Source organism: Vicugna pacos, chromosome 1 (assembly GCF_048564905.1).
Source record: "Vicugna pacos chromosome 1, VicPac4, whole genome shotgun sequence".
NCBI classification, from domain to species: Eukaryota; Metazoa; Chordata; class Mammalia; order Artiodactyla; family Camelidae; genus Vicugna; species Vicugna pacos.
The window spans coordinates 114,229,717-114,257,415 of NC_132987.1; the positions used below are offsets into that span (position 1 = coordinate 114,229,717).

Below are 27,699 nucleotides of genomic sequence, written 5' to 3' on the forward strand. Positions count from 1 at the left end.
GGGCGCCCTCGGAGCGGAGGGAGCCAGCCACCGCCAGCCGCTCTGCTCGCCTTTGCCCCGCGCCGGCCGCCACTGCCAAAGAGGCCGCCAGCAGCGCGCATCCCGGTCGGCAGCACCGAGCCCGGGTGCGGAGGGGCTGCGGCCGAGCCCGGCTGGGGCGGGTGGGCCCGAGGCCGGGACCCCGGGAGCCGCGGCGAGGTCAGACTGCCAAGGTAACGCGGGACGGCGCGGGGGGCGGGGGCGGGGGCGGGGACCGAAGGAACGGCGCCTCTCCGCAGCCGCTTCCCGGAATCGCCTTACAGGCTCTGGTCCCTCCCTGGGAGCTCCCCCCGGTGCCGCCTGCGCTCCCGGCCGGCCGCGGGGCTTCGGTTCGCGCGCCGCTGTCCTCCTCCCCGGGGGCCGCCCTTCCCCTGCCCCCGCAGCCCGGGGGTCCTTGGAGGGCATCGGCTGGCCGTCCCCCGAGGCCGCGCTGCCGTCGGCCGGCTCGGCGTCCTCCGTTCATCGCCACTCACGGGAGCTCTCTTCATAGCACGCAGCCCTGCAGCCCCCTCACTCGCCACCAGGGGTGCCTGGGACACCAGGGCAGTGGCCGCTGCCAGATGAGAGCCCTTGTGGGGTTCAAAAGCCAGATTCCTCACGAGCCACCACGCCTTGCAAAACTGGGTTACTGGCTCGGGTCTCCGGCTCCAGGTCTTCCGCCCTCCCTCTGAGAGAACACTTGCAGTTAGCCATCCTTTGTTCTCGCGCGGGAGCGGGTCACGGAGGGGCAGCCGGGCTGGACTGTCTACGTCCTTCCAGGTGCATCGCTTGGAAGCTGGAGGGAGGACAGGGCGATGGGACAGCGTCGCGGAGACAGAGGAGTGGACCCGGCTCCAGGGTCGGGAGGGAACGAGGAACAGGGTGCGAGTCGACGCTAGCGTTTCAGCCTGGACCAAAGCAACTAGTTAAACCCAATTACGAGTTGGATCCATCAGCCTTCTTTTGTGGCTAGGATGGTTTTCATAAACTCTAGATAAACTCTCTCTTTTTCTTTTAATATTTGTTTGATTTCCTCGCTTTTGTTAGGCAAAAAGCCCTTAGAAGCTGAACGGAGGGAGGTGAGAGGTGTAGACTGAGGCCTGGAGTCCGTCCCCCCTCCTCCAGGTGTCACACTAACTGACCCTGGTGGCCGAGACCTACAGCCCACCACCTGTCCCACACCTGGGCAAGGTTTCAAAGTACCCCTCCTCCTGCTCTTGGGGCTTGAAGAGGAAAAGGGTGGGAGCAAGACCACACCAAAATTTGCTCTAAAGAAAACATTTCCTAGTGATATGGGCATCAGTGATGTTTGACCTGTTTGTCTCAGGAAATGACTTGGACTTTTAAGTTCTCTAGTTCACAAGTTGTTTTTAAACTTTGGATCATCAGAAATCTGCATGGCTGTTTTAGTCTTACCCATATTTTTTTCTGAAGTTTCTCGTGTATTTATTTAAATTTAAAGAAAATCTGCCTGAGATTTGGTTCTTGAAATTTGACAAATGGTAATTTATCTTTCAAAAAAAAATTAGAAGAATCCTAACCCCAGAGGTATTATCTTACAAGTGAAACTTTTATTAAAATGTGTATGCCATCCCAGCCACTTTGCACAGAGAGCCACATTGGACTTATCTCCCTGTTACCTTTATAAACCTTCAGACTATAGAGGAGTCAGTGGCATATATATTCTTTGCCCGTCCAAAATTAAGATGCTGTTGAGAATGACACACTTTTTAAACTTCATGTTACCAAGAAAGAAAAACCACTGTCAGTTAAGGTGTGTCATGCCACTGTACAAAGCACCCTATTGCAGAGATGTTCAGATGTCAGAAAGAAGTGCATGTTTTACAATCTGTGCAATAGAATCTCAGAGCAGGGCTTGTCAGTACTCTTCCCCAAGGATTTTTCACTCCTTCAGAGGATGAAACTGGTGGTATGCAATTCAGGAAGAAGAAAGGAAAATAGTTCGCTAGTGGAGCAGATGGGTTGAAGTAAGTAAGGGTGATGAGGAGCGGAGAAAAGAGAAAACAAAAGCGGGGAAGAGAGAAAGATGTAGGATGGGGAATAGTTCAGAGCCGCTGCAAGTGTTCTCGGGAACCCGCAGGAAAATGAGTCCATTCAGTTTCCCCACAAGCCAGGCTTTTACAAACTGGTACGTGGAGAGTTGTTCTTAAACGCTGTTGTTGTTTTAATTCTGGGGTTTTAGAAAATATATGTAAAATTTGAGTGTGCCTGACCTCCGGGAACTGTACTGGTGAATCAATAAAAATCTGTGAAGGTAATCGTAGATTTCAAATTTTTATTTTTGCTTATATTGAATAACCCAGTCATATTTGTCTCACATTTTGGGAGGCTGTAATGCCAAAAGACATCAAAACCATATGGCAAAGGAAAGCTTATGAACAGGAAGGGCACAGATGCCAGCAGAAGCATGACAGTTACCTTGTTAATTCTCCATTTTAGCCAAAGGAAAGGGGGATAGGAGAAATTGGTGATCTTCAGGAAATACAAGACAGCGAGACAAGTAGCAAACCAAGTGCTCAAGTGGTTGGCCAGTATCCAAATGCCAGTAAGATATATTTTTTCCCCATGGTATCAGAGTTTCCTGATAGAATAGCACTAAAAACAAATTGACAATTATTAGCCACAGTAGACTGGTTAATCAATAAAAATCTTGAAAATGCTCCCTAATAAATAGAAAACTGAGTCGTAGCATTACTTAGCTGTTTCCTTTTTGGACTAAGGAGTGGTAGGCTCTTCCTGCTGGTCAGAGGGGAGTGAAATGGGCCAAATGGGAGCACGAAAAGCCAGGACCAGAATCAGAGGATCCACACAAAGGCCCAGTGGCTGATCCTACCTCAGGGCCCCACCAGAGGCAGTGACTCTGCCTGCAGGACATTTAACAGAATCCTCCAGGAGGAAGCAGAGCCTGGGTCTTCTGGCAGACTGCACCTCCTTGACTGAGCTCCCTCGTCCCAGCACAGTGCTTTGGGCTAGAGAAACTGCCTAGTCCCTACAGAACAAACTGGAATCAGATACATTTATTAAAAGGAAGTCAAGATTTCACTCCACTGTAGCACACTAGCAGGTGACAAAACCGTCCGAGTACAAGTAAGGTGAACAGAAATGGTGTGGAAAAAAAGAAAAAGAAAAGAAAGGAAATACCAACATAGCTTGCAGAAGTCTTACTAAAAAGAAGATATGACTCTTGGGATGGGAGGAAATCCCTTACAATAGCTTTACATCCTACAACAACTTGATGAAAATATAAATTCAATAAAATAAACTCAAAGGTGAGAAAAAATTTGAATTGAGATGAAAAGGGAGATTGCAGACTTATGGGAATGCATTGAAGATCACTGAAACAATTACAGAAGAGATGAGAGGAAAGAACAAAATAGATGCTGAAAATAAAAATATTTTAACAGAGGAAAGGCTTCCTTAACAGAAGAAGCCCAACAAATGCAGATGAAAAAGACCAAGATGAAGTCATTTATAAAGAGGCCAGTGTGGAAGACAGACCAAGCACAGTCAAGTATTAGGATAATTAGGGTTCCCTGATGTAGTGAAACCAACAAACAGGAAAGAGAATATAGATAAAAATAGGATGAAAGACATTTTATTGAAATGAAGAAAAAATGGTCTGTAAGCCAAAAAAGCACGCCATTTTCCAGGAAATTTTCATATGGGAGTACTCAGCACCAAGATAACTTACACAATTTAAATTCAGAGGAAAAGGATTATTTAGGAATCCAAAAAAGAATCAGTGAAGGAGGGAAAAACCAAATCAAGCTAGCCTCAGACTTTTCCAGTACTCTGCTAAATGCCAGAAGACAATGGTTCTGTGCGAAAAGTTCTAAGGGAAAGAAACGTTTTCCTAAGAGGGTATCTCATCCAGTTACAATGTCATTCAAGTTGAAAGTCAACAGGTGGACCTTCTCAAATAGGAAAGAAAAAAAGGAATTCAGCATGTGTGAGCCCCTATGGGAAAAAACTGCTTGGATGACAAAATCCAGCAAATAGCAAATTAAGAGAGGAGTCAAGAGAAAGAACTCTGGTGTGGATACTCTTGATGAAAAGGACTGTTGATGAGTATTTATTTAAATGTAGAATTAATACAAAGCATCTTTGGAAATTGTAGATAGAATAAAATATGATTATTATATCAATCTAGACACCCAAAGAACAATAAGGAAAAAAATAAGGAAGTAGGGGAGGAAGATGGGAGGAAATGTGAGTACATCCTATAGTTCTCATCTTGAAAACATCGATCAATAAATATAGTTTAACAGTTAAAGTGCTGTGAACATATTATGCTCCGACCTCCTGATGTCTTTCATAATCTTTTTTTTTTAACTTTAGAGAGATGTTTTAGGGAATTATTCTTTCTTAAGGAGAAAAAATAATTTAAATGTCAATTTCTTCAGCCTTTGCTTCAGTTTCTTTCCCAAGTAGAGTTAATTTAGACAGAAACACTGTGTGTGTCTGTGTGTGTCTATGCATAGAAAGCTCTCCAGAATTGTGTTCACCTAAGATTAATGATAGAAATATCTGGATGCTGGGATTTTTCCTTTTTTTTATACATGATTTTTAACTTTTTCAATAAGCAGGTAGAAAAATTTTTACCGAAATGAGAAAGATATTTGGAAAATAAATTAGAAACAAAGATGCCAAGATATTAACAGTGGTTGATGCTTGGCGGTAAAAAAATAAAGATGACTGTTTCTTCTTGGTGCTTTTTTTTTTTGGTATCTTTTTGAATTTCCAGGAAAAAAAATATGTAATTGTATTTGTCCTTCTAAATCCATTCACTCATTGACTAGTGAAGATATGGCAGGCATCAGATTGTACTGGATAGAAGAAAAGACACAATTCTGCTCTCTACCAGGAGAGTGGGAGGCAGTGAGTTTTGTGAGGGTTGTCTGTCTGTCTCTCTGTCTGTCTGCCTGGACTTGGAATTTAAAGAATCACTTTGCCCAGGCAGTATCCATTTGAGCTGGGCCTTGAAAATCGGTAGGGTTTGTTTGGGTGTCAGTGGCAAGGATTGCTTCCAGGGAGGGATGGGCATGAGCTCAGCACTGGTGCAGGACAGTAACTGCAGGGAAAACTAGAAAGGCTGATGGCAGCTTTGAATTCAACCTAAGGCCTTGGTGCCTTATGAGGCAACTGTGAGCTACAGGCTGGGCTGGCAGCAGAATCTGCAGGACTCAGAACACGATTAAAATGCAAGACCCATCTGTTTAAAAAGCAGGAAAGAGTACCACTGAAGGTACTAAACTATGAAGACAAGAAAAACTTTTTCCATGGTCTCTCTCAATCTTTTTTTTTTTTTTTTGCTATTTAACGTCATTCTAAGCAAAAAAAAATTTTTTTTTAATTACTAGCACGAATTTTACTATCTGACCTTCTATTGTACAAAGCCAGATCTAAATGCAAATATAAGAGCAATTTAATCCAGACGAGGAGTCAAGGAATTACACAATTGGCATTTCATAGCACATCTTGGGAGCCTTCCTCGAAGTAGCCAGAAGCAACAAACTCAGGTCATACTCAGGAAAGTAGCAAGGAGGAAGAGAGACTCAGGAAATAGCAAGGAGGAAGGAGGAAGAGGAGGCTCCTTAAAATATTTGAAGAATTCCTTTCTCACCTTGGAGAGAGAGTTTCTAACTGCAGCCCCAGCACCCAGCCAGCCCAAGGAGCACTTCCTCATGCTCAGGCCAGTGCAGCTCCCCACAGGTGCCTGGGGCCCCTCTGCCCTGGCAACTCTGGGCACGAGTGCGCTTATGCCTGAAGAATGCTGGGAACCCTCTCTTGCTAGCCACCCATCACACTAACCTGGGATGGGCTCTGGGACAGTTAAACCCTAACTCTCCCCTCTCCAAGGACCTACCATCCCAACCCACAGCATGCTGGTGATGTCCATGGGTCTTTAAACCCCTGCACCTGGCCATGCTGTGTACCTGGATCAAGGTTGACCTAGACACTTAGCCCCATCGGACCAGCTAGCCGCCCTCTCAGGGAGGCAGGCCAGGGACAGCTTCCACTCTGCCTGGCCCGCCCTCCCTGCACACCTACCAGGAGGGCATCAGTGCAGTATGGGCCTCTCCCGTGATGTGACCCAGCTGGTATCCCCATGAAAAGAGCATCGGCAGTCAGTGTAGAGTGAGGCCAGGCAGGGCCTGGGACCCCATCCTTCAGGGGAGCAGGGAGCAAGACCCAAGTGTAAACTGATGCTCCAAGCCCCAGTGTGTTCCATTGTCCCATCAGACGTCACTAACAACGCACAAGTTTAAAGAAAAAATGATTAAGAAGTTCAAGAGGACCACCGGAGAGCAGCAAACCAAGCATGGGACCCTTCTGCCTGCTACAGAGATGAGGGTAGCAAGAGCTACGTTTCGGGAAGTCTGATCTGTTTAGAGTCAGGAAGAGTTTAAAAGAGCTTCATTTATAATTCCAGGCAGGATGCCAAAATGGGAAATTAGATTTTCCAGTACCAGGAACCTAGTACCAGACACGTGGTTAGAAGTAGAGTCTGAGTCACCGGGAACAAAGAAGAAGAAGAGGTGTCCCTTGTTCCAGAGCAGGAGAGCGGGACTTCTAGTTGTGTAGTTGTGTGTCTGTATTTCTGAGCTGCTGAAGGATGAGAGGGCTCTGCAGCTGCAAAACAAAGGCAAAAATGTATTGTCATTAGAAAAAAACAAGGCCCAGAGGCCACGGGGCAGATAATCAGGTATAAGGGAGTCACACCCAAGGTGGCATTCTGCAATCTTGGTACGCCCACCTCTAGAAAGTCCACAACCATGCAGGCCCTCTGCCGAGGAGTGATGACAGGAGATGACATCACATATGACAACGACATCTCCGTGGATGTTCTAAAGGGGTACAATATTATGGGATAAGTTGAGGTGCCTGGATATCTTATGGGTGGTAGATGGCAATTCTGACTTGGAATCTTTTGGATTTCTCTAGAAATACCCTGGGTGGGACGTGATAGCATGATAGTCAGGAGGGCTTTTTAATTTGCTTTTAGCTTGAATTCAAATCTGCTACTTTGTGGTCATTTATCATTTTGACTTGGGGCTTGATGCTGCCTCAGTGTTTTGGGGGACAGAAGAACACCCAGAATCTGTAAGGCCCAGTTGATTGGATAGAGACACAAACCCTGAAAGAGAGAAGGAATAAGACCAACTATGGGCTCCTTAAAATGTTGGAAGAATTCTCTTCTCACTTGGAGTGAGAAAGACTTTCTAACTGCCACCCAAGATGCAGACACTAAGAAAGAAAACACCTTGAAGTCTGAAAGCATAAAACTCAGAAGCTTCTGTGTGGTAAAAACAAAAAACAAAGAAACAGCACAGACAAGTCAAAGGACAAGTGACAACGGAAAGGAAAAAAAAAACAGATGTGACTCATATCACAAACAAAGGGCCGGTTTCCCTCATACTTAAAAAGCTCCTTCAAACCAATATGAAAAAAAAAAGTAACTGCTCAGTAGAAAAATGGGCAAAGGTACAAACGGACAGTTAACAAGAAAGGAAATAGCTCAGTAAGAATATGAAAACATGCTCAATCTTACTTGGAATAAGAAAAAGGCAAAATTAATGTTCGTCCAAAGACAATTTTGCATTTATGAATTTGGTTTATAAAAATCCAAGAGCTTGATGATAACCTCTGAAGGTTGTCATTATCATTATTATTCCCCATAAACTTTCCTTTCCCCACATGGGGAGCAGAAATTCCCACACATCACAGGTGACTGTGTAAATTGGTACAGCCACAAGGGCAAGAGTATAGCCATTTCTATCAAAATTACACAGGCATAGCCCCTTTGTGCTAGGTCTCTTCTGTCTGCCCCTGCAGACCCAGTGTCTGCCTTCCGTACCCTTTACTGTGCCTTGGGATCCTGTCTTGTATGGGGACAGCCTGTGACCGGTTGGGATCAGCCAATAGAGAGACCCAAGGAGAGAAGGGAGGAAAGACAGTGAGGGATGTTTACCCTTCCGCCCCCTCCCTGCACAGTCACCTTGGACCGGTGGTACCTGGCTTACATCGTAGCTCCTTATCCAGGATTCTCTTCTTCCAAATTCCAGTATTGACATCTTCTCTCTGCACCTCTAGCCCAGGGTGATAACGGCTCCAGCTGTTGTTAGTTTCAGATACTATACTCTTCCTTATGGTTCGCCTACATCCTGTTGACACATTTGTAAATAGTCCCTTGATTGAAATCTTCCCCAAATCATCCTAACTTGAATGTGCTGTTTCCTGCTGGGACCTTGACTGATACACCCTTTAGCCCACCAATCCTGCTTCTGGGAAGCTTTCTCACACTTGACATGTGCAGAATGACGTATTTCCAAGATAATCCACTGCAGAAACTGTTGAAAGAAACTCAGAATTCCACCACAGGGACTGGTACAAACCATGGTATTTCCATAGAGTAGACTATGCAACTATTTTTTAAAAAAACAGGAAATTCTCTTTGGTGCTGATGCAGAAAGAACTCCCAGATATTTTTAAGTGGAAAAAGAAGAAATTGGACAGGGAATGTATATGCAGTCTCTGTGTAAAAAGAGAAAAAAAAAGGTAATGATATATATATACATTTTTGCTTATGCATGAAGATATTATAAAGGACTCACAAAAGACAAAAATAGTTTTCTGAAAAGAAGCAAGACCCTTCACTACTTACTTTTTGGAATGTTTAAAATTTTGGAGCCAAATGACTATGTTACCTGTTCACAAGTTAAATTTACAATTTCTCCCTGACTAGGTAAGGAATTGGTCCCAGAGCTGAGAAAAGGCTGCTCATGTAAATGGGGTAAATGGTCCAGCTCCCAGAAGGGCAGAGGGAACCTGGAATCAGAAATTTCCTGCTAGTCTTTCGTTGTCTTGTCTTTGCCCCTTACCTTTGCAATTTAATTAGACGCTTTAGAATTTTGATCACCTAATACTGATTTCTTTTCAGATGTAAAAGTAAAGAAAAGTTACATAAAATAGCAAAGATGGTTTTGAGCCAGAATGTCTCAGCAATTGGACCACTTAATTTGTATCCCGTAGGTGAGTATTACTTCTTATCAGTGAAAACAACTTGGTGGCCAGGGGCCCTGTTGGGATGTAGCAAGTTGATTTCACTGCCTGGAGAACCCAGTATCTGCTGCCCAATGTCAAAAGCCAAATGGAACATAGGTAGGAATGCTGTGTTAATGATTTAGATTCACTATGGGTTTTCCCTACTGTTATTTTAGGAAAACAAATAAATAAAAATGACTTAAGGCTCAAAAACAGTGGGGGATATCCTCATTGTAATTTGAAGAGTAATTTCTCTTTATACCGTCATTCCAATCCAGCATGGAATTTATCACTCTACTCCTATATTTGGGGAGGGGAGAGGTCATTAGGTTTATTTATTTATTTATTCTATGTTATTTATTTATATATTTATTTTTAGTGGCGGTTCTGGGGATTGACCCCAGGACCTTGTACAGCTAAGCATGCGCTCTGGCGCTGAGCTATACCCTCCCACTACTCCTATATTTGCAAAGAGGCCAAACCCCTTATCTCCTACCACGTCACAAAACTGAGAAGTCATTACTGAACTTTGGTTTCCACACTTCATTTATTATTGATTTTTTTTTCCCCTGTGTCACTGTGTCATTTGTTCTGTAGTTTATCGGTAAGGGGTCCGTGAGTCGGTCTCTTTTTCCCCAGGGACTGCCCACGCACTGGAGAATGTATAACAGCCTTGGTCTCTACTTACTGAAAATGCCAGTGACCACCCCTCTCACCCCCTGAGTTATGGTGACATCCAGGAAACAAAGGAAAATCCCCAATTCCCATCACCAACAACTTTCCTCCTCCACCAACCTTGGTGAATATCTTGGAAATTTACTAATAAGCAACATGCTTATTCATATTCTGAGAACTGTTCCAGACGGGTGACTGCGTCTCAGGATACCCCTTCAACCAGCCAACCCTCGTGACTAGTGTCAGCTCCTGAACAGATCTTACTTTGGATCTGCTCAGGTCGAAACATCCTTGAACCACGTGCTGCTGATGCCAGCATCAGCTCTCTGAGAACAATTTCCTTGAGTTTTCTTCTTGAGCACGAGAGTCTCAATCCGATATTAATACATGTGTGTAAAAAGAACGCCCAGCTCAGAGCAGCAATCATAAATTGAGCCTGGAGGAATCGTTACTGGTTTTCTAACATGTTTTTCTTCTTCCTAGTGCACATCAGCCTCGTGTTTGGTATTTCATATATTTTACACGGTAAGAGACTTTCTCGGCTTGACAAAAGTTTGTATTAGGACCAGAGTGTCAGTGTGACCGTTCAACCATTTAAAAGTCAAAAATGTGAGAAATGTGATTTCTGATCCCAGATCTGTTTTTGCCCATTTTGTGTGAATCTTTTTTTCTCAAATTCTCTATAAAAGGAGTCAAAATTTTGCCAATTCTGGTTTTCACATTTGTCTCACAAAACTGTTATCAGAAATAAACACTAGAGATCATTTCCCAACCCCTTTAAAGAATATTTAACTCTTAGTACTCTCACTAATAGAGGGAGACATAGACTGTGCCAAACGAAAAACCCAGAAATAATTTCCCTTTAATTTGCATTCTTCCTGGTACCAGATAAGGGAAAACACATTTTTTAAACTAAGTTTCTTGCCTGCATATAAAGCCTCCCACAAAACGTCACTATACATTAACTATGTACCCAGCCTGGCGATGGGCACTTTGGCGGGGGCGCCGGGGAGTGGGGTGACAACTTGGCAACCTGGAACCAAAGGCCCAGGTCCTCATGACAGGAAATTTAGATGGTCTTTGAAACTTTAACCATATAAGGCAGGATTTGACAGGCATAGCTGTAAAGTCTCCTTGGCTGGCTGCCACTTCCGAGCTGTCTAACATTGCATAACCCAACTTCTCAACTTCACAGTCTGTAGAATGGGTCTATTAATAGCACATGCTTCAGCACAGTCTGAGGGTGGGATGCTTCTCAAGGGCCAATCTGGGCACACACATCCCCCCTCCCCTCTGTGGTGGGGAATCAAGGGAGGGAAAGCTCGAGGAGGCTGGGCTGCTGCAGGAGGCCGGCAGGAGGTGTGGAGAGTTGAGTTGAGAGAATGGAATGGCCCAGGATGACACGGATTATTTTGATCCAAAGAGCCTCTGAGAGTCAGTGATGATTGCGTGAGCCCAGATTCTGTTTACACAGTGCTGAGTCCCTGTTTCCTGAGCTTGCCCCCCATGACAATATGTTGCCATTTCTCACTCATATTAGTTCATTTCTTGTGTCCAGTAAAACCATTTCCTTCTGTGTTTCCCAAACCCCAGCACTCATGGGAGGGCTTCTCTGCTGGAAGTTTGGGGTTCCAGATCCCAAGGCACAGTTTGGACCGTGGCTAAGATAGAACACTGGGTTCCAGATTTCAATTTTTTCTTTTCTTTTTTTTTCTCCTGTTGCCTTTAGATTTTTCAAATGAATACTGCACTTTAAAGATGACATTACAAAATTTCCGGTCAGTCTTATCGTGGGAAGTAAGAAACCATTCAGTTGTACCAACTCACTATATGTTATGGTACACCATCATAAGGTTGGTTGGCTATTTCATTTTTCTCTTGCCAAATATATTATCTTTCTATTGTGTGCGGAGTGGGAAAGAGGTGATCTTGCCTGTGAGAGAGCTTCTCTCTCTCTCTGCACTGCCCCATCCCTACCCCTCAATCTCAGTTTTTCATTCAGAGCTTTAAAAGTCCAATGACAAAAGACCCTTCCATTTTTAATGACACTGAATACTTGTAACAACCCAAAGCTATTTTTGACAAGGCTTATGTTTTTAACCAAAGCCAATTTCTACAGGTTAAATTCTCAAAAGCAAAATAATTATTGTGCATGTTGCTCACAATTTATTTCTCTCATTCAGTAAGTCTGGCTGTTTAAAAGTGCTGTGTTTTCTGAGGACAGGGGTCCAGAGGTCTGATGACCGTATTGATGGTTTGTGTTAGCTTTTCTTTACTCAGGGAGGCATACAACAGATAAGAAAGCTGCCTGGCCCAGACTAGGACAGGAGCAGGTCCGAGGTCTGGCTTGGTCACTAACCAGCTGTAACCCTTGGGTGCAGCGCTCGGTCCGTCTGTGTTAATCTTCCTACTTAGGGATTCCTGCTTACGTCTTAGGTTTCTCCATGCGTTAGGCAGTCACATGTACCACCGAGACTTACCTTTCTGAAGCTCAAGAGAGCAGTACCTGTGCTGTCCCTACATAGCACGGGCTTAGGACTGGACCATGTGGTCCTCGGCCAGAGGTTGGGGGAATCTCAGGGAGGGCATTCATGATTGTTCCCTAGGGGCAGGGAGACTGGGACCTCTGCTGTGAATGCCCAATGTTTGCTCATTCATTCCTGCACCAAATATTTACTGAGCACCTACTACATGCCAGGGTTCCAACCATGAACCAAAATCCCCACTCTCTTGGAGCAGAGATTCTGAAAGTAGGTGGACGCATCAATAACCAAAGAGAGAATGGGGCAGGTAGTGGGAAATGGTATGAAGAGAAAGACAGGAAAGAGGGTTCCAGAGAGAGGGGTTGGAGGGCTGGGGGGCAGGGTAAGGTGTTCCATTTGAAAGGTGGTTCAGGCAGACCACTTAACACCAGGGACATTGGAGCAGAGCCCAAAAGGAGTGAGGAAGCGGGGCCTGCAGTCAGTGGATTCTCATCACATAAATGCTAACATTTTCTTCTACCATTTCTTTGCCTTTCAAAGTAAACCACAAAATATGACACTCGTCAAGGACTGTACCAATATCACGAGATCCTTTTGTGACCTAACAGATGTGTGGGGAAACGTGACGGACACATACATCCCCAGAGTGGTGGGATTCAGAGGAGGCACACAACTGGTCAATTGCATGGGCTCTTTCTTCCTGGAAACTGACAGTGAGTTGATCTCTGTTTATTACCTTCATCATCGTCACCAAGATCATCTTTATTGCTTGGCCATGAAGTAGGAAGTTCCGCAGAGGTGTTTTAGACACAGGGCTAGACCTCCTGGGCCTGCTGCCTCCTCGCTGTGTAACCACAGAGTAATTACTTTGTTTCTCTGAGCCTCTGTTTTCTTATCCAAAAAGTGGAATGATAACCTGTACTTTGCAGACGATGACTCAATGCCTGTAGAAGGCAGGCATTCAGGCTGTAGCAGCTGCTACGTTGTGCTTTGTTTCACAGCCAGACAGGAGGTGGGGAACGGGGCTCAGGTGGCCCATGTCTGAGCTGTCACAATTCTTTGGTCCAATGTGCTCCTTAATACTGCAGCCCCTCCCACAAGTCATACCCCAATAGCTCTTGTACGTGTGAACGCCCAAGTGTGTGTGCACGTGGGGTCCAGACTCAGAGAAGACTGCATCCCAAGAGTGGGTCTGCCCTCTCTCTCTTTGCCTGCAACTGGAGGCAGCTCCCTCTGGCACTTGTGTCAACAGCCCCAAAGCAGCTGTCAGTGGCTCTCAGCCAGTCTCCATCACTTCCTCAGTGTCCTGATCTGCAGCCTGTTCCCAAGAGAAAGATTCAGCTTCAGCTTCCTGGTAAAGGCTGTGTGGGCGTGCACTCGCACACGTGCGCTTAGCAACGTGATGACAACTGAAGCCCACTGTAGCAAACCTCGATACTTAGGAGATTCTCTGGAATCGTGGGATTGCATGTGTCCACATAGAAAAGAAAGAAAAGCACAACTTATGGAACATGGTATTCAGACAGTTAAGGAATGTATATTAAAGTAATAATGAGATAGCATTTTTCAAGGCTCAAAATGGTGAATATTTAAGAAATATGCAAATACCCAGATTTAGTGGAAACGCAGGGAGTATACTTTGGCACAGCCTGGTTGAAGGGTACGTGGCAGTAGGTGTGGAAACCTTAACACGTGCCTGCTCTAATCCAGAATCCTCTGTAATTTGTTCTTGAGAAGTAATTATATCCAGATGCCAAGACTGAGTTCCAAGAATACTCATTGATATATAGACCCTGTTCAGAAAAATTAGCGCCAATCTAAGTGTTCAAAAGAGTGAATCAACTAAATCATAGTGCAGCCACTTAGTGGAATAGAATTAGCTGTGAAAAATTATGCTGAAGATCAGGGTGGGTGACTTTCTCTAAAGGGCCAAAGAAGAAACACGTTGAGACTTTGTGGGCCCTATACAATCTCTGTCACATATCCTTCTTCATTTATTTACAACCCTTTCAAATATAAAAAACGATTCTGAACTTGCAGGCTGTGCAAAATCTAACCCATAGGTCATAGTTTGCCATCTCTTGATGTAGATAAACATGCATTAATATGTTTATGAAATAAGTGAAAACATACCAGGCAAAACAATGTGAGTAAGAATGATTTTAATTTTAGTTTAGATATGTGTGTCTGTGAGTTCAGTTTAGTTTATATATGTGTATATATATTTAGACACATACAGCATAGACAAAAGATGGTTAACCACATTCAGGGACAATTGCCTGTCTGTCTGTATGTATTATTGTTATTATTTGAAAAGAAGTTATTTCACTCTTGTGTTTAGAATACCACCTAAAAATTGGGGCAAGTACCAACTTTCATTCCAAAATCTGTCCTCCATTTCTTGTGCTCATGTTAGGCACATCACTTCACTTTTACTGTTCTCAGTTTTTCACCAATAAAAAAATATACGACCCATGCCTCAGTGAGGGCCATAGGCAGTTAAAAAGAAGACAGCGGAAAAGAGGCATGTTTGTATCACGATAATGGCAGTTTTTCTGTTACGCTATTATTGACTGACCCTGCGGTTTGTTTTGTTTTCTAAGCAATGTCTTTGGACCCACCAGAGTTTGAGATTGTCGATTTTACGGACCACATTGACGTGAAAGTGAAATTTCAGTCGGTCACTCCCAAGATACTAGATGGAGAGGAATTACAGTTTTACTTAGCGCACGTCATCGAAGAGCAGTCAGGGGGAGTTGTTAAGAAGGTAAGTGGTCAAAACAGTTCTGAGTTGGCAGGGACTACATTTAGCACTCTTTAAAAAAAATAAAAGACATCTGTAATGATTTGAAGAATTGAAACAGAAGGGTCTGGGCTTCATTGTGGTTTGACTTCAGGAAAGAAGTCTCTGTGGTTCATCCATTGTGGAAATACATGGCGTGTGTGGTGTAGACAGGGGGAACAGCCAGATTCCAGCACGCCAGGGCAAGATCTTCTTTGGAAGGGGTTGGTTTAGCTGAGCTACTCATAAAGAGCATGTCTCTACCTCTCCAGCCCTCATACATGTAAGGGAAGTGGCTCTTTCCAGCGATTCTGTCCCCTCCTGATTTTCCCGAAGGACCTAATTGAGTATCACTAACCTCAAAGATGATCCTGGGATCAGACAGATCCGAATCTTCAATTATGTGTTCTCTCGATCCCTCAGAATGCTGGCGTGAAAACAGACAAACTGTGCTCACAACTGGGCCCTGCTGTAGCGGCAGCTTGTGTCTGCATAGCCCTTGGCTGATTATAAAACCCTTGCAACTGAGACTGGCCCACAAGGTATCAGAGGCAGGGGCAATGCATTTCAGACAGAGGGCGTAGGCCAGAAGCCAAAGGTCCTGAGGCTGGAGTGGGCCCAGTGGGTTTGAGAAACGGCAGAGGGCTGGAATGAAGAATAGAAGGAGGTAAGGTCAGGGAGGTAATAGGGCCAGATTTTGTAGGGCTTTGTGGATCCAAGTCTTCAGGGTGTGATAGAAGCCACTGGAGGACCCAAGGACTTAACAGGGCATCCTGGCTGGTGGGTTAAGAATAAACCATAGGGGCTAAAAGTAGAAGTTGGGAGACCACTTAAGAGACTGTCAGGATGGTAACTACTTCATAGAAAGAGCAAATTCTATCCTTAGTATAACTTTTCCTTTAATATGCACCTGGATTATAATCAACACCCTAAATAGTTGATTAGGAAAAGAGAGCAAAAATAACAGAAAAAAATAAAAGCTTGTGTATCTCGGAGACATTGTCAAGTTTCATTAACTATCCGTAGCCCTGTCGCATCTAATCTGTACTCAGCCCATGAAGCTGCTAACTCTGTTTTAGATTATTATTTCTAAAATAAGAGACCTATGCTTATTAAGATATTGAAAACACTGTGAGAGGAAAACTACAGTTAATAAGCATCTTCTTCATTAAAGAAAATTAGTCTTTAAATTCAAGCAAGAGGGGAAAGAGAAGAGGCTATTGGTATAGTCCAGGTGACAGATGGTGGTGGCTTGGACCACTTAGCAGTAGTGAGAAGTGGTCAAATTCTGCATATATTTTGCAAGTGGAACAGATTGGATGTGCAGTGTAGTGAAGGAGGAGGCAAGTGAAGAACCCCAGTCCTTTCAGCATGAGCACCTGGGTAGATGGAGTTGCCATTAATTAAAATAGGGGGGATTATGGACAGAGCAGTTGGATGGCTAGATATCTGTAGCTCAGCTTTGGGCCTGTTCGGTTTGAGGCACCTGTAAGTTATCCAGGGGGAGATGGTGAGTAGGAGTGGATGTACTGAGTCTGGAGTTCAGGGGAGAGCTCCCACCTAGAGAATCGTCCTGTGGAGCCATCGGCTTTTGGGTGTGTATTGAGTGCTTTGAAACCAGGTGAGATCTCCCAGGAGTGGCCCTGCAGAGAGAAGAGCTGTCCAGGGGCAGAGCCCTGGAAGATTCCAAGATGTGGAGATCTGTCAAATGAGGAGGAAATAGCACACAAAACGAAGGAAGACTAACCAGCATGGCAGGAGGAGAACTCTGAGAGTAAAGTCCTGGTTGCTGAGAGAAGAAAGTTCCAGGAGAGTGTCAGATGTGCTATAAATGGGACAAGTTAGAAGAGGACTATGAATTGAGTAGCGAGAAAGGAGTTTTTCTATAAAGGGAAAGAAAGAGATGCTGTGGTCCCTGGAAGGGAACGTGGGGTCAAGGGAGGGACTTTTTAAGACGGGAGAAACGACAGCATGTTGCTTTGCAGAGGGGATATTCCTTTGGGGTGTGGGGAGTGTTGCTGGAGCAATGTCCTGGAGGAGATGAGAGTGGACAGGATCTTCTGAGCACAAGAAGGGGGTTCCTTGGCTCAGAGGAAGAACTATACCTCTGAGTCATGGTTGGGGAGGCAGAGTCCAGGGGCACAGAGGGAGGGAGCTTCCCTTTACCCGGTTCAAGAGGAAGCAAGCACGGCAGACTTAAGGCCACACGGTGACCACACCAAGTATGGGAAACTAGATGCTCTGACCCTCTGCTATCATTTTCCTCTTTCCCTTTGAGGCAAGAGCCCTCTCACCATGACACTGCTTCTGCTTCAGACCCTTTTCTTCCTCATCGCTTGTTTGCATCCTCTTTTAGTTTGTTGGGAGGGGAGGTGGTGGTTAAAAAATGATTCCTCCTCCTTTCGAAAAGAAAGTTGCAAAAAACATTATTCTGGAAGGCTGTATTTGAACTGCTGGAAACCCCAATGTATAAAACTAGTGGTAAGAACGTACTTTGAAAACTACAACACATTATACAAAAGTTATTCTTGGTGAAAGAACCTTCATATAATCTCTTTAATCCCAAAATGGAGCAGAACTGGGTGGGGAAAGAGAGGCAGAATGTCTTAAGGGGAGAGACGGAGGACTGGACTTCAGTCTCAGTTCTGCCACAGACACACTGGTGACCTTGAGGAGTTTCCTTGGCCACTCTGGGCTGCAGATTCCTCATCTGGAGGATGGGAATAATGCCTACTTTTCAGACTCTTTTGATAATCAGATGAGTTAATAAAAGCACTTTCTGAAGTATAAATATGTATCGTTAATGAAATAGGATAATCTTATTATCTTATTTTTGCAAGATTATCTTATTTTAAAAATGACACCATGAAGATTTTCCACACTGGGATTTTTCTTCCTCATTTGTAAAAGGAATTTGCTAGACTAGATTTCATGGTTTAAAAATCTGTGCGTGTGAGTGTGTGTGTACAGGTACATGTAGTATTGTGATAAATTGCTTACCTGGGTGACTCATAAATACTTTTTCTTGCCAAGCCTATGATATTTCTAACTCTGTGTAAGATTTGAAGACAAATCCCCAAAGACTGTCTTAGGCCCTGCCTCTAAATGAAATTCTCACTCAAAGTCCTACTGATTTTCTGCTTATTTTTACAGTATAAACCTGAAGTAAATGGAAACATTACTGAAAATTTCAATTATGTCATCAACAAGTTAATCCCAAACATAAACTACTGTGTATCTGTTTATTTTGAGCCTAAAGATCCGGAAAAAATTAATAGATCTCCCTTAAAATGTACCCTTCTTCAACCTGGACAGGAATCAGGTATGACAATTTTTGAAAAATTCATATTTTACTTTTACCCTGAGGGGAAATGTATTTAGAGGAAAGAATCCGAAAGTTGTAGAGCACTAAAGGTATTTCTTCCAACAAAGGCATAGCACAGAGATGTTTTCTATTGGTCCATCTCTACCATGTGGTAGAGTCACTTTTATGATGCTGTACCATGGGAATGATCAGGTATCTTCCTTTATAAGGTCAGAAATCCTCCTGAAATGGAGACACTTTTATTTCAGGGTGTTAGGATCAAGTCCGGCTCTGGGTGCCCTTAGTTTGGCCATTCTTCGAGCCCAGTGCTGGAGGAGACTGGGTTGCTGGGAGCAAGTGCGTACAGAGGTATCAAGGGTGGAATGATGGATGAGGTGAGGTTCATGGATGTGTCCTGGTTCCAGGGAAGATTGACTATAGCTCATAGAAGAGAGAGAAACTTGCCAGGATGGATGAGACAGTCACTGATGAAGGCTGAAAGTCCTTCTGCTGCCAAGGCCTCAGAATAGTAAACGGTGTGCTCCCTGAACCTTCTTCTTTGGAATGGTTTGCAGTGAGAACAATTAATCGGACTTAGGAACATCCATTGCTGATTATTTTCTTGGGAAGTCACTAATAATTTGCTAGGACAACTCATAGAACTCAGGAAAATGCTATACTTACCATTACCATTTTGTTGTAAAGGAGACGAACAGCTCAATGAAGAGATACATAGTCTGGAAATTTCTGAGTGCAGGAGCTTCTGTCCTCACTGAGCTGGCATACACCACACTCCCCGTACTTCGATATGTTCACTGACCAGAAGCTCCCCAAGCCTGGCTGCCAGTTTTTGTTGGGTTTCATTGCATAGGCATGATTAATTAAATCGCTGGCCAACGGAGATTGATTCAATCTCCAGCCCCTCTCGCTTCTCTAGAGGTCAAGGGTGGGACCAGAAGGTCCAGAAGTTCACCTCATTAACGTAAACTCAGATATGGTCCCCAAAAGATGCTCCTATCACTGAGGAGATCCCAAGGGTTTTTGAAGTTCTGTGCCAAGAGCCAGGGACAAAGGTCAGATTTGATGATGATGGTGAAGATACCATGACCTTATGAACAAACAACTATAAAACAGTTGAATGGAGAAATTATTTCTCCTCTGCTCACAGAATACTTCTCTACTTAAAATGTGTGGAAGTTTTTTTTTCCCACACCAAACAATTCTTCCAATCAGCTCAGTATCCTACAATTTAGTTCAATTCTGAAACTATGTGCCTGGAGATAGCATCGGATCCCACAGGTTAAGGGCTCAGTCCCACAAGACTGGCCTCTCCCCTTCAAAGGCCAGTCACAGGTTCAAGTTGTCACATGGATTCTGACCAACCTACTCTAAATCTGAGATTCCCACAGTCCCCTTCTTGGCCTTGATAATTTGCTAGAATGGCTCGCAGAACTCGAGGAAACAGTTTATTTACTAGATTCTTGGTTTATTATAAAAGGTTACAACTCAGAAACAGCCAAAAGAAAGGAATCCACAGGGCAAGATATGGGGAAGGGGCTTGGACTTCCATGCCCTCTCTGGACACGCCACCCTCCCAGCACCTCCATGTGTTCACCAACTCAGAAGCTTTCCCAACCCCATCATTTAGGATTTTTATGGAGGCTTCATCATGTAGACATGACTGACTCAATCCTTGGCCGTTGGTGATTACTGCAACCTCCAGTCCCTCTCTCCTCCCCAGAGATCAAGGGGTGGAGCTGAAAGTTCCAACCCTCTAAATCACAGAGTTGATTCCCCTGGCAACCAACCCCCATCCTCTGGGGCTTTCCAAAAGTCACCTCATTAACATAAACTCAAGTGAGTTCGAAAAGAGCTTGTTATAAATAACAAAAAAAAATGCTCCTTTCAGTTTCTTGGCCCTTATCACTCAGGAAATTAAATTCTAAGGGTTTCAGAATTGGGAACAAAGGCCAAATATGTATTTCTTGCTAGAAATCACAATATCACATCAATAAAAACTCAGATTAGTAATGTGACATGACAGACGATGGTTTGCGGAAACTCAGTCCTCACTTGAAAAGGGAATGCAAACCTGAACAAAAGCGCAGCTTCTTTAGAAGTTGATGTACTTGCTCTGTGATGATTCAGTTTCTCTCCTGACTTTTCTGTTTCACTCGCTGAGAAATGGCTATACAACAACGTGCTGTCACAGCACTGCATGTTTCCTGGGTGTGAACATTTCATTTGCATACTGTCAGCCTCCATTCTTTTATCATTACCCAAGACAGTTAAAGTACAGGTATGCCTCATTTATTTGGATAAAATATTTCATGTCCCAATTCTCGTCTGAAACTTCAAGAACCAAGTAGTTTCAGATAATGTAGCCCCTTTCACTGTCCCAGCTCACCATGGGAACTGCTCTCAACTAGCCCAAATTCAGGGACCAAGTAGGTTTGGATGGTGGGGTGATTCTTGAAGGATGATGTGGGACCAGAGTTAACTTACTCAGACTCAGCAGTGAACACTGGTATCTTAAAGCAGTACTGATATGAGGGGTATTTAGTCCAGAGATCTGGAGAAATGACTTCCCCTTTGTCAAACTTTAAATTAATTGGTTGGCTTTTTTTCAGCAAAGTCCTGAGGGAATGCTGTGTTAATTCCATTTGACACATATTTAGTGGAGCCAACTCTGTGACAGATTCTCTTCTAGATCGTATCTAGATACGAGATACATCGTGAACAAAATAGATAAAAATTCCTGACCTTATGGAGCTGACATTGCAATAGGGAGACAAAAAAACAAGATTTAACAAGTAAAATATATATGTAAAATGTGCAGTATAGTAAGTGATGGTACGTGCTTTGGAGAAAAATTAAGCAGAAAGTGGGGGAGAGGTGGGGGTGAGGGGGTAGGTAAAAAGGAGAGGGTGGTGGGTCTCTTAAATAGTATGGCATTTTGTTTACATTCCCTAGAAGCCAAGCCTAAAACCTAAATTCTAGTTCAAGTGACTCACTGGCACAGGAGAGGAGGTGGGGCCTCTTGGGTCAGAATCCCATTACATCATTGCTCCTCCTAGGAAGTCACTTTGGCTCACAGAATCCTTTTCAGGAATGTAGATGCTATATGTGTAGGAATTTTGTACTATAAAGGTGCGCCTACATGGCTAAATCTGATTCTAGAGCTGCCATTGATAAGACACTCCTTCCTTCATTGTGGTTGGAAATGAGAGAGGGTTCATGAGTCTTCTGCCATCTAACATTTCACTGAAGTTTCTTTCTAGTCATTCTTTAACCTTCTGAAAGACTTTTAAAATATGTGACCCATCTTCACATTTTTTCTCTTCTGTAGCTATGTTGCCTGAGGCTGTGGTTATAGGATTAATATTAATAAAATTCTTCCTGGAAATTTAAGAGCACCTTACTTATGTAACTATTGATTTCTTCTCAGTCCAGTCAGATTTATGGAAAAAAGCTATTTTTATTGAGAAAATTGAAATCTTCCAGAAGTAAGTTTGACACAAAACTAAAGGAGAACTCATAATAGGACAAAGCAAGTTTTGTAGAGCCCTGATTTTGGGTCCTGGCATGGCCAAAGTCCAGCTTACAAGTGACCTGGTTGTTTTCTTCAGGCAAACTCCACTTCCTGCCTGTCTGCGGTGCATGCTAACTTGTGGCTATTGGGCATTTGAGATGTGGCTCTTGTGACTCAGAAACAGTTTTGTTTTGTTTTTTGTAATTTACATTTAAATGGTCATATGTGGCTAATGCCTACCATATTGGATAGTGCAGTCATAGAGCATAATCATCAACTGGAAAATAATCTTTCACTTTTAAAAACTGAATCTGTCATTTGTATCCATTTTTTAAAAAGTATACTTGGATTACTTTCCATTCCTTTGTATTTAACAATAGTTTTTCCAACTTTTGCTCCCTTGATAAACCCCCCCACCTCCGATAGATCAATGTGCCTTTATTCCCAGCTGCGATTTTTCCTTGAATTTATTTTGAAATAAAGCCATTTAATTTTGCATCAACAGAGTCGTCAGAATCTGCCACAATAGGAGGAATAATTACTCTGTTTTTAATAGTTGCTGTCTTCATAAGCACCATAATGATACTGAAACGGATTGGTTATATATGCTTAAGAAACGACTTCCCCAAAGTTTTGGTATGTCGTTTTTCTTTTTTTTTAATTCCTAATTTTTCAGTTTAACTTAAGAAATTTTATTATATGCTTAAATATTTTCACAGAAGAAAATTCCATTTTCTCAAAAGAACAAGGTGTTTTATCACTCTGAGTGGTTCTTTTCCATCCCTATAAGCTATATTTTGCATTTTATGCTTTCTTTTGTCCACATATGATTTTTAATAATCACATAATGTTCCATTGTTATTAATGTATCATTTTTCCCTTAATCATTTCCCCAGCTGTAGGGCCTTTGGAATGATTTCTTTTTCACTTCTTGTCTTTTCTTTTCTTTCTCTGGCCATTTTGAATAATGCAATGAACATTTTTATACAGATTATCTTTTTAGTTTGGATTACTTCAGTGGGATATATACACAAAGTGGATTTATCTTAAATGAAACGTGTGTAATTTATCATGTCAATACAGAGGTGTCCACACTTCTGCAGAGCTCTGCTGACAGTGATTAATCATCTTTACTCCTTTCGTTCATTTGTCATATTGTAACAGTCCCCCTCAGTCGCTCTGATTTGTGTTAATTACTAGTGAAACCTGCCACTTTGTTCGTTTTGGTGCTTTCCCGGTGTTTCCTAAGATACGCTCTTCCTGCTCAGACAGAGCCTCTAACACTCAGCCAAGTCTAGGTATTGATGTGACCTGTTTCTAAAACCTTACGTGTTTTGACTCACTTTTACCCATCATTTCCTTTTCCCTGTTCCATAGCTTTCCTTGTACATTAGTTTTATAATTTCTCATTCAGAAATATCTTATTTTTCTATGTTTGAACTCACTCACCTTACTCTTCTAATTTTTTAACAGCCACAAATAAATATCCCTCCATGGGTGATAAAAGTGTTCTTTCCTTTTTCTTGTTGTTCTTATTTGTTCAGGTCGGGTTGGGGGAGGAGGGTTGGCCAGGACAAGAGAGGGGGTGATTTTGAAGTTTTTATTTACAAGTGGTAAACCTGTTTATTTACAGGTTGAACCTGGCTGGCATCATGAGGTATATAGATGGACCTGTGTTGGGATTTCATCCACCCTGTGATCTCTGTCTTGCAAGAGTGGTTGTTTTATCTCTATCAGTGTAACTTTTATCTTTGCAGTGTCCAGTTGCAGGTTTACTCTCAGCCTTTGCGACTCTTGTCTGTCATGCGTTGCTTTGGCCCTGAGGACTTGTGTAAACCCCACTCCAACTTCTGTTTCTCATGCAGCCTTGAGAGAGAAAGGTCCCTAGCACCACACCCATCCCCTCCTAGATAATCTTCTCCTGAATTACCTAAACTCATTACTAACCCTCCTCTTAGGTCTCCCTGGGTTCCTCCAGTCTTTAAAATGCACCCAAATTATATACCAATTATATTTGTACCTCTTAGTGTGTTAAGCTCAAGTAATGACAGGAGGTGGTGTTACCTTGTGTCTGTCTAATATTTCTCCATTAAAAAGCGTTACTCTGTGTTTAAATAAAAATTCTAGGAATAGTAAAACAGAAGACCTAGGTCTAGTATGTTTGTGTATGTACATTTAATCAAGAATATATGTTTAAAATTTTAAATATTGTCTTTTCTTTTCTTTCTTTCCTTTTTCTCCTCTTTCTTCTCCCTCTTCTTTTTTCAGCAATAAACATGTGTTGTCTATTCACTGTGTGTCCATATGCCATAGGTGCTGGGGATATAAATGTGAATAAAACAAAAAACCATGCCCTTGTGGAGCTTAAAGTCTGAAAAGTGTGAAAAGGATTGACAGGTCAATAAATGTTATCTGTACAGGGGGGATATGAAATTGGATCCCAGCTTCACACAATACACAAACATCAATTTCAGGCATATTAACCACTTAATGTGAAAGGCAAAATTGTTAAGTTTTGGAAGGCAAAATAGGAGATTCTTACTTTAGGGTAAAGAAGATTCAGCAAAAACCATGAATAAAGAAAATTTATACATTTTCTTACATTAAAATTGAGAATTTCTTTCCACTGAATGTCATCATAAAGAAAGTAAAATGTTAAACCACAGACTGTGGGAAAATACATGTAACATAAATAATCAACAAACAATTAGCATCCAGATTAAATAAAGAGCCCCTATGAATCAATAAGTAAAAATATGAACCCAATAGAACAATTCTCCTCAAGGCTGGGTCTGGAGAGAGTGGGGAAGGAGTAGATTTGTCAAATTGGGCAGCCCGAGCAGAATAGAGAGGAGGACGGTGTCAATGATGATTCCAGGTCTGGGAGAGGAATCGTGACCACCCTCCTCATCGTGACCCCATTGTGGCCAGTCTCCTTAGCCCACCTCGCACTGCTGTGTCCTGGAGGTGCTGGAACAGAGCAAGGTCCAGTCTCCCTACTCTTCTCATCTGTGACCCTTTAGGGGTCACCTGCATCTTTAAGGTCTTCCCGTCCAGGGGTCTTGGACCCCAGTGGAATTGGCTCCCTAGAATCTCTCCTCCCCCACAGTTCTCTGACACCCTAAAGAATGTCTTGGCAATCAAGAGTTGAAATCTGTCAAGCCTGAATGGAGAGAGGCCCCTGACATGCAAGAGGCTGCGAGGGGACAGCAGTAGGAGGCAGTGGACCATCGTCTCTGCTGCAGGCAGCCTGCCTATTTTCAAACCCAGCCTCCACCACTTAGTATTCCTGAAGCCCTGGCAGGTTTCTTAGCCTCTCTGCCTCGTTTTTTCATCTGTCAAATGGGGCTAAGAATCGTAAGCCTACTTCATAGAGCAGCTGTGAGGGTAGAATGAATTATAACGTGTAGATGACTAACAGCAGTGCCCTGCAAATAGTAGACACTATGTGACAATAGCTGTTACTACTGCCATCCTCATTGTCACCACCTTCCCCATCACGGGGCAGTTAATTAACCTCATTACATTTTATTATGTCGAAAACACTCAGAATTGACAGGCGCTCTCTCTCTCTTTTTTTTTTTTTTAAGAATTTTTATAAATTGTCAGCCTGGGTCTTTCCTGAGCTGCCTCCGCTGGAAAAAGTGGCTACCGTGGAGATCATTCATGTCAACCGAAAGAAGAAAGTGTGGGATTATAGTTATGATGAAAGTGACAGTGATGACGAAACAGCCCCGCAAGTAAGCGCAGGTGGTTACACCATGCATGGACTCAGGCCCCTGGGGCCCGCCTCCACCTCCTCGGCCACCTTGGAGGACTGCAGTGACCAGGCCACCGAGGAGCCGGACCTGCCTGAGCCTGAGGCTGTCACTGAGGCCGCCATGGCACCAGGGCCCAGCCCCTGGCAGTCAGAATGCACAAGTGGGGCCCACGAGGTCAGTGGGGATCTGCTGCAGGATGCCCTTTCCGAGGAGGGCAGCAGCCCCACTGAGGACTCTGGGGACAGAATTATCTTCAATGTGGATTTGAACTCAGTGCTTGTGAGGGTCCTTGACGACGAGGATGATGACAACTCGGAAGTCACTCCAATGTTATCATCTCTTCCAGAAGAGGCTGTCATGCCAGAGGGTCCCGCTGAAACAGACTTGAGCCTTCTGGTGGCCCGCAGAGAAGGGACACAGCTGCCCTTCCCCAGCCCCTCCGCGGAGTGCCTGTGGCCTGAAGATGCTCCTTCTGATCACAGTGACACTTCTGAGTCAGATGTTGTTGACACTGGGGATGGTTATATAATGAGATGAATGAATCCAGAAATATTTAATTAACTTGGACGAATGCTACCTCCAAGCTTCCCCCTCCTAGAACCCTTGTTCTCCAAGGGAATGAGTAGGAGACTGCAGAGTCACTGTTCTTCCTGATGACATCATCTATGCAAATTCCCAGTAAGGGGAAGGGGAGGTGGGAACCGCACTATCCTGCTATCATTCAGTGCATTGTTTACAAGTTCAAAGCAATTGGCTTTGAAGGGAAAATGCCCTGCCCATCCCCTTTACTGTCATGAATTTATAATGTTTCTGCATCCTGTCCCCCAGAGTAAGGAGCAAGATTTCCTGTGGTTTTCATGGGGTGGTCCAGGGCCCCGTAAGAGTTCTGGGAAATTACTAAATTGGGCCAGAGTGGAGTGGGGGAGAGAAAAGGAAGACACTCAGCAGGGTTCATAGTGGGAGCAGTCAGCACAGGCTCAAGGAAAGAGCAAGAAAGCAGGCAGAAAGAGAGGGAGGCAGGGGGTGCATCTGGAGAGAAAGGAAGGACACACACAAGGAAACAGAAGCACATGCTCTGAGTTGGAAGTAGGGAAGGCCCAGCCACGTCCTGGCCATCTCCCAGATGATATTCTGTCTCCTACGCTCTTGAGAATTTAACTTTCAGCCCCTGGTTCAGCCCTCTTCAGTTTGAGTGAGGAAGACAGACTCACACACATAAATTACTCTAGAGCCAGGCAGATGACTTATAGAGAAAGATTTGCATTAAGGAGAGGGACTAAAATCTCAGCGTCATTTTTTAAGATTTAATTTTGTATAATGGAGGTTGGTAAAAAATAAAACATACTTTTTCATACAAACTTGGTAATGTCTTCAGAGTTGTTTCGTATTGGAGAGGATATATATCCAGCAGATGTGTGGTTCTGCTGGCATCTCCACGTTGCACAAAACTCCCTCTAACTCTGTGCAACGGCCTGTGGGGGCCAAAGGCACGTTCTGCCTCCCTGGGACAGGTATCAGGCAGTGTCTTAACGTCACCCAGTATTTCACCCTGTTCTGAGCTTTCTGATGTCACCACTGCACAAGTTTAAAAAGAGGAAATTGAGCCTTTCTCACCAGTCTTGTGACAGAAACAAATTATTGCCAAATAAATGACTTGGTTTTGTGTTGTTTATCCCCAGTGGGCTGGGGGGAGGTTACGGTAAACACCCTCTCAAGTGGGATTTGCTAATGGAGTGCTTTAAAATCAATTTATTTGCAGGGAGAGGGGATTATAGAGGATGTGCCAGTTCACTGGAAAAAACTTGGTGAACACTGAATGGTGCAAAGAAAAACCACCATCACCCATAAGTCTACCATCCAAATACAACCTCTAGGTTGGCATGGTAGTGTATTTATTTAACTTGCGGGCTCCTTTCAAAGCAAGCATTTAGTGTAATGGGACACTGTGCCTACAGTTTTGCAACCTGTTTTACTATCGGTGTTTTCCACTCACCGGGGAGGAAAGTCCCCTTTCACTTCTGCACCTCCTTGCTCCCCGCCAAGTCTTTGACCATGGCCTCTCCCGCCCGGCGCACAGG

General features: G+C 43.6%; 1 protein-coding gene across 3 annotated transcripts; it reads left to right on the forward strand.

Annotated features, from left to right (window-relative positions):
- Positions 1-79: 79 nt before the first annotated feature.
- On the forward strand, positions 80-26,967 carry IFNAR2 (interferon alpha and beta receptor subunit 2). Of its 3 annotated transcripts, XM_072968712.1 has the most exons (10): positions 80-212; positions 8,981-9,072; positions 10,243-10,284; positions 11,489-11,612; positions 12,783-12,955; positions 14,846-15,009; positions 18,178-18,346; positions 22,366-22,496; positions 23,494-23,517; positions 25,451-26,967. In XM_072968712.1, the coding sequence occupies exons 2-10, from the start codon at positions 9,018-9,020 to the stop codon at positions 26,156-26,158; spliced, it is 1,590 nt and encodes a 529-aa protein (XP_072824813.1). In that variant the 5' UTR covers positions 80-212; positions 8,981-9,017; the 3' UTR covers positions 26,159-26,967. The 3 variants fall into 3 exon arrangements, with proteins under 3 accessions (XP_072824813.1, XP_072824818.1, XP_072824825.1); XM_072968717.1 differs by lacking the exon at positions 23,494-23,517; XM_072968724.1 differs by lacking the exons at positions 22,366-22,496; positions 23,494-23,517 and having other exon boundaries at positions 25,451-25,593.
- Positions 26,968-27,699: the final 732 nt, after the last annotated feature.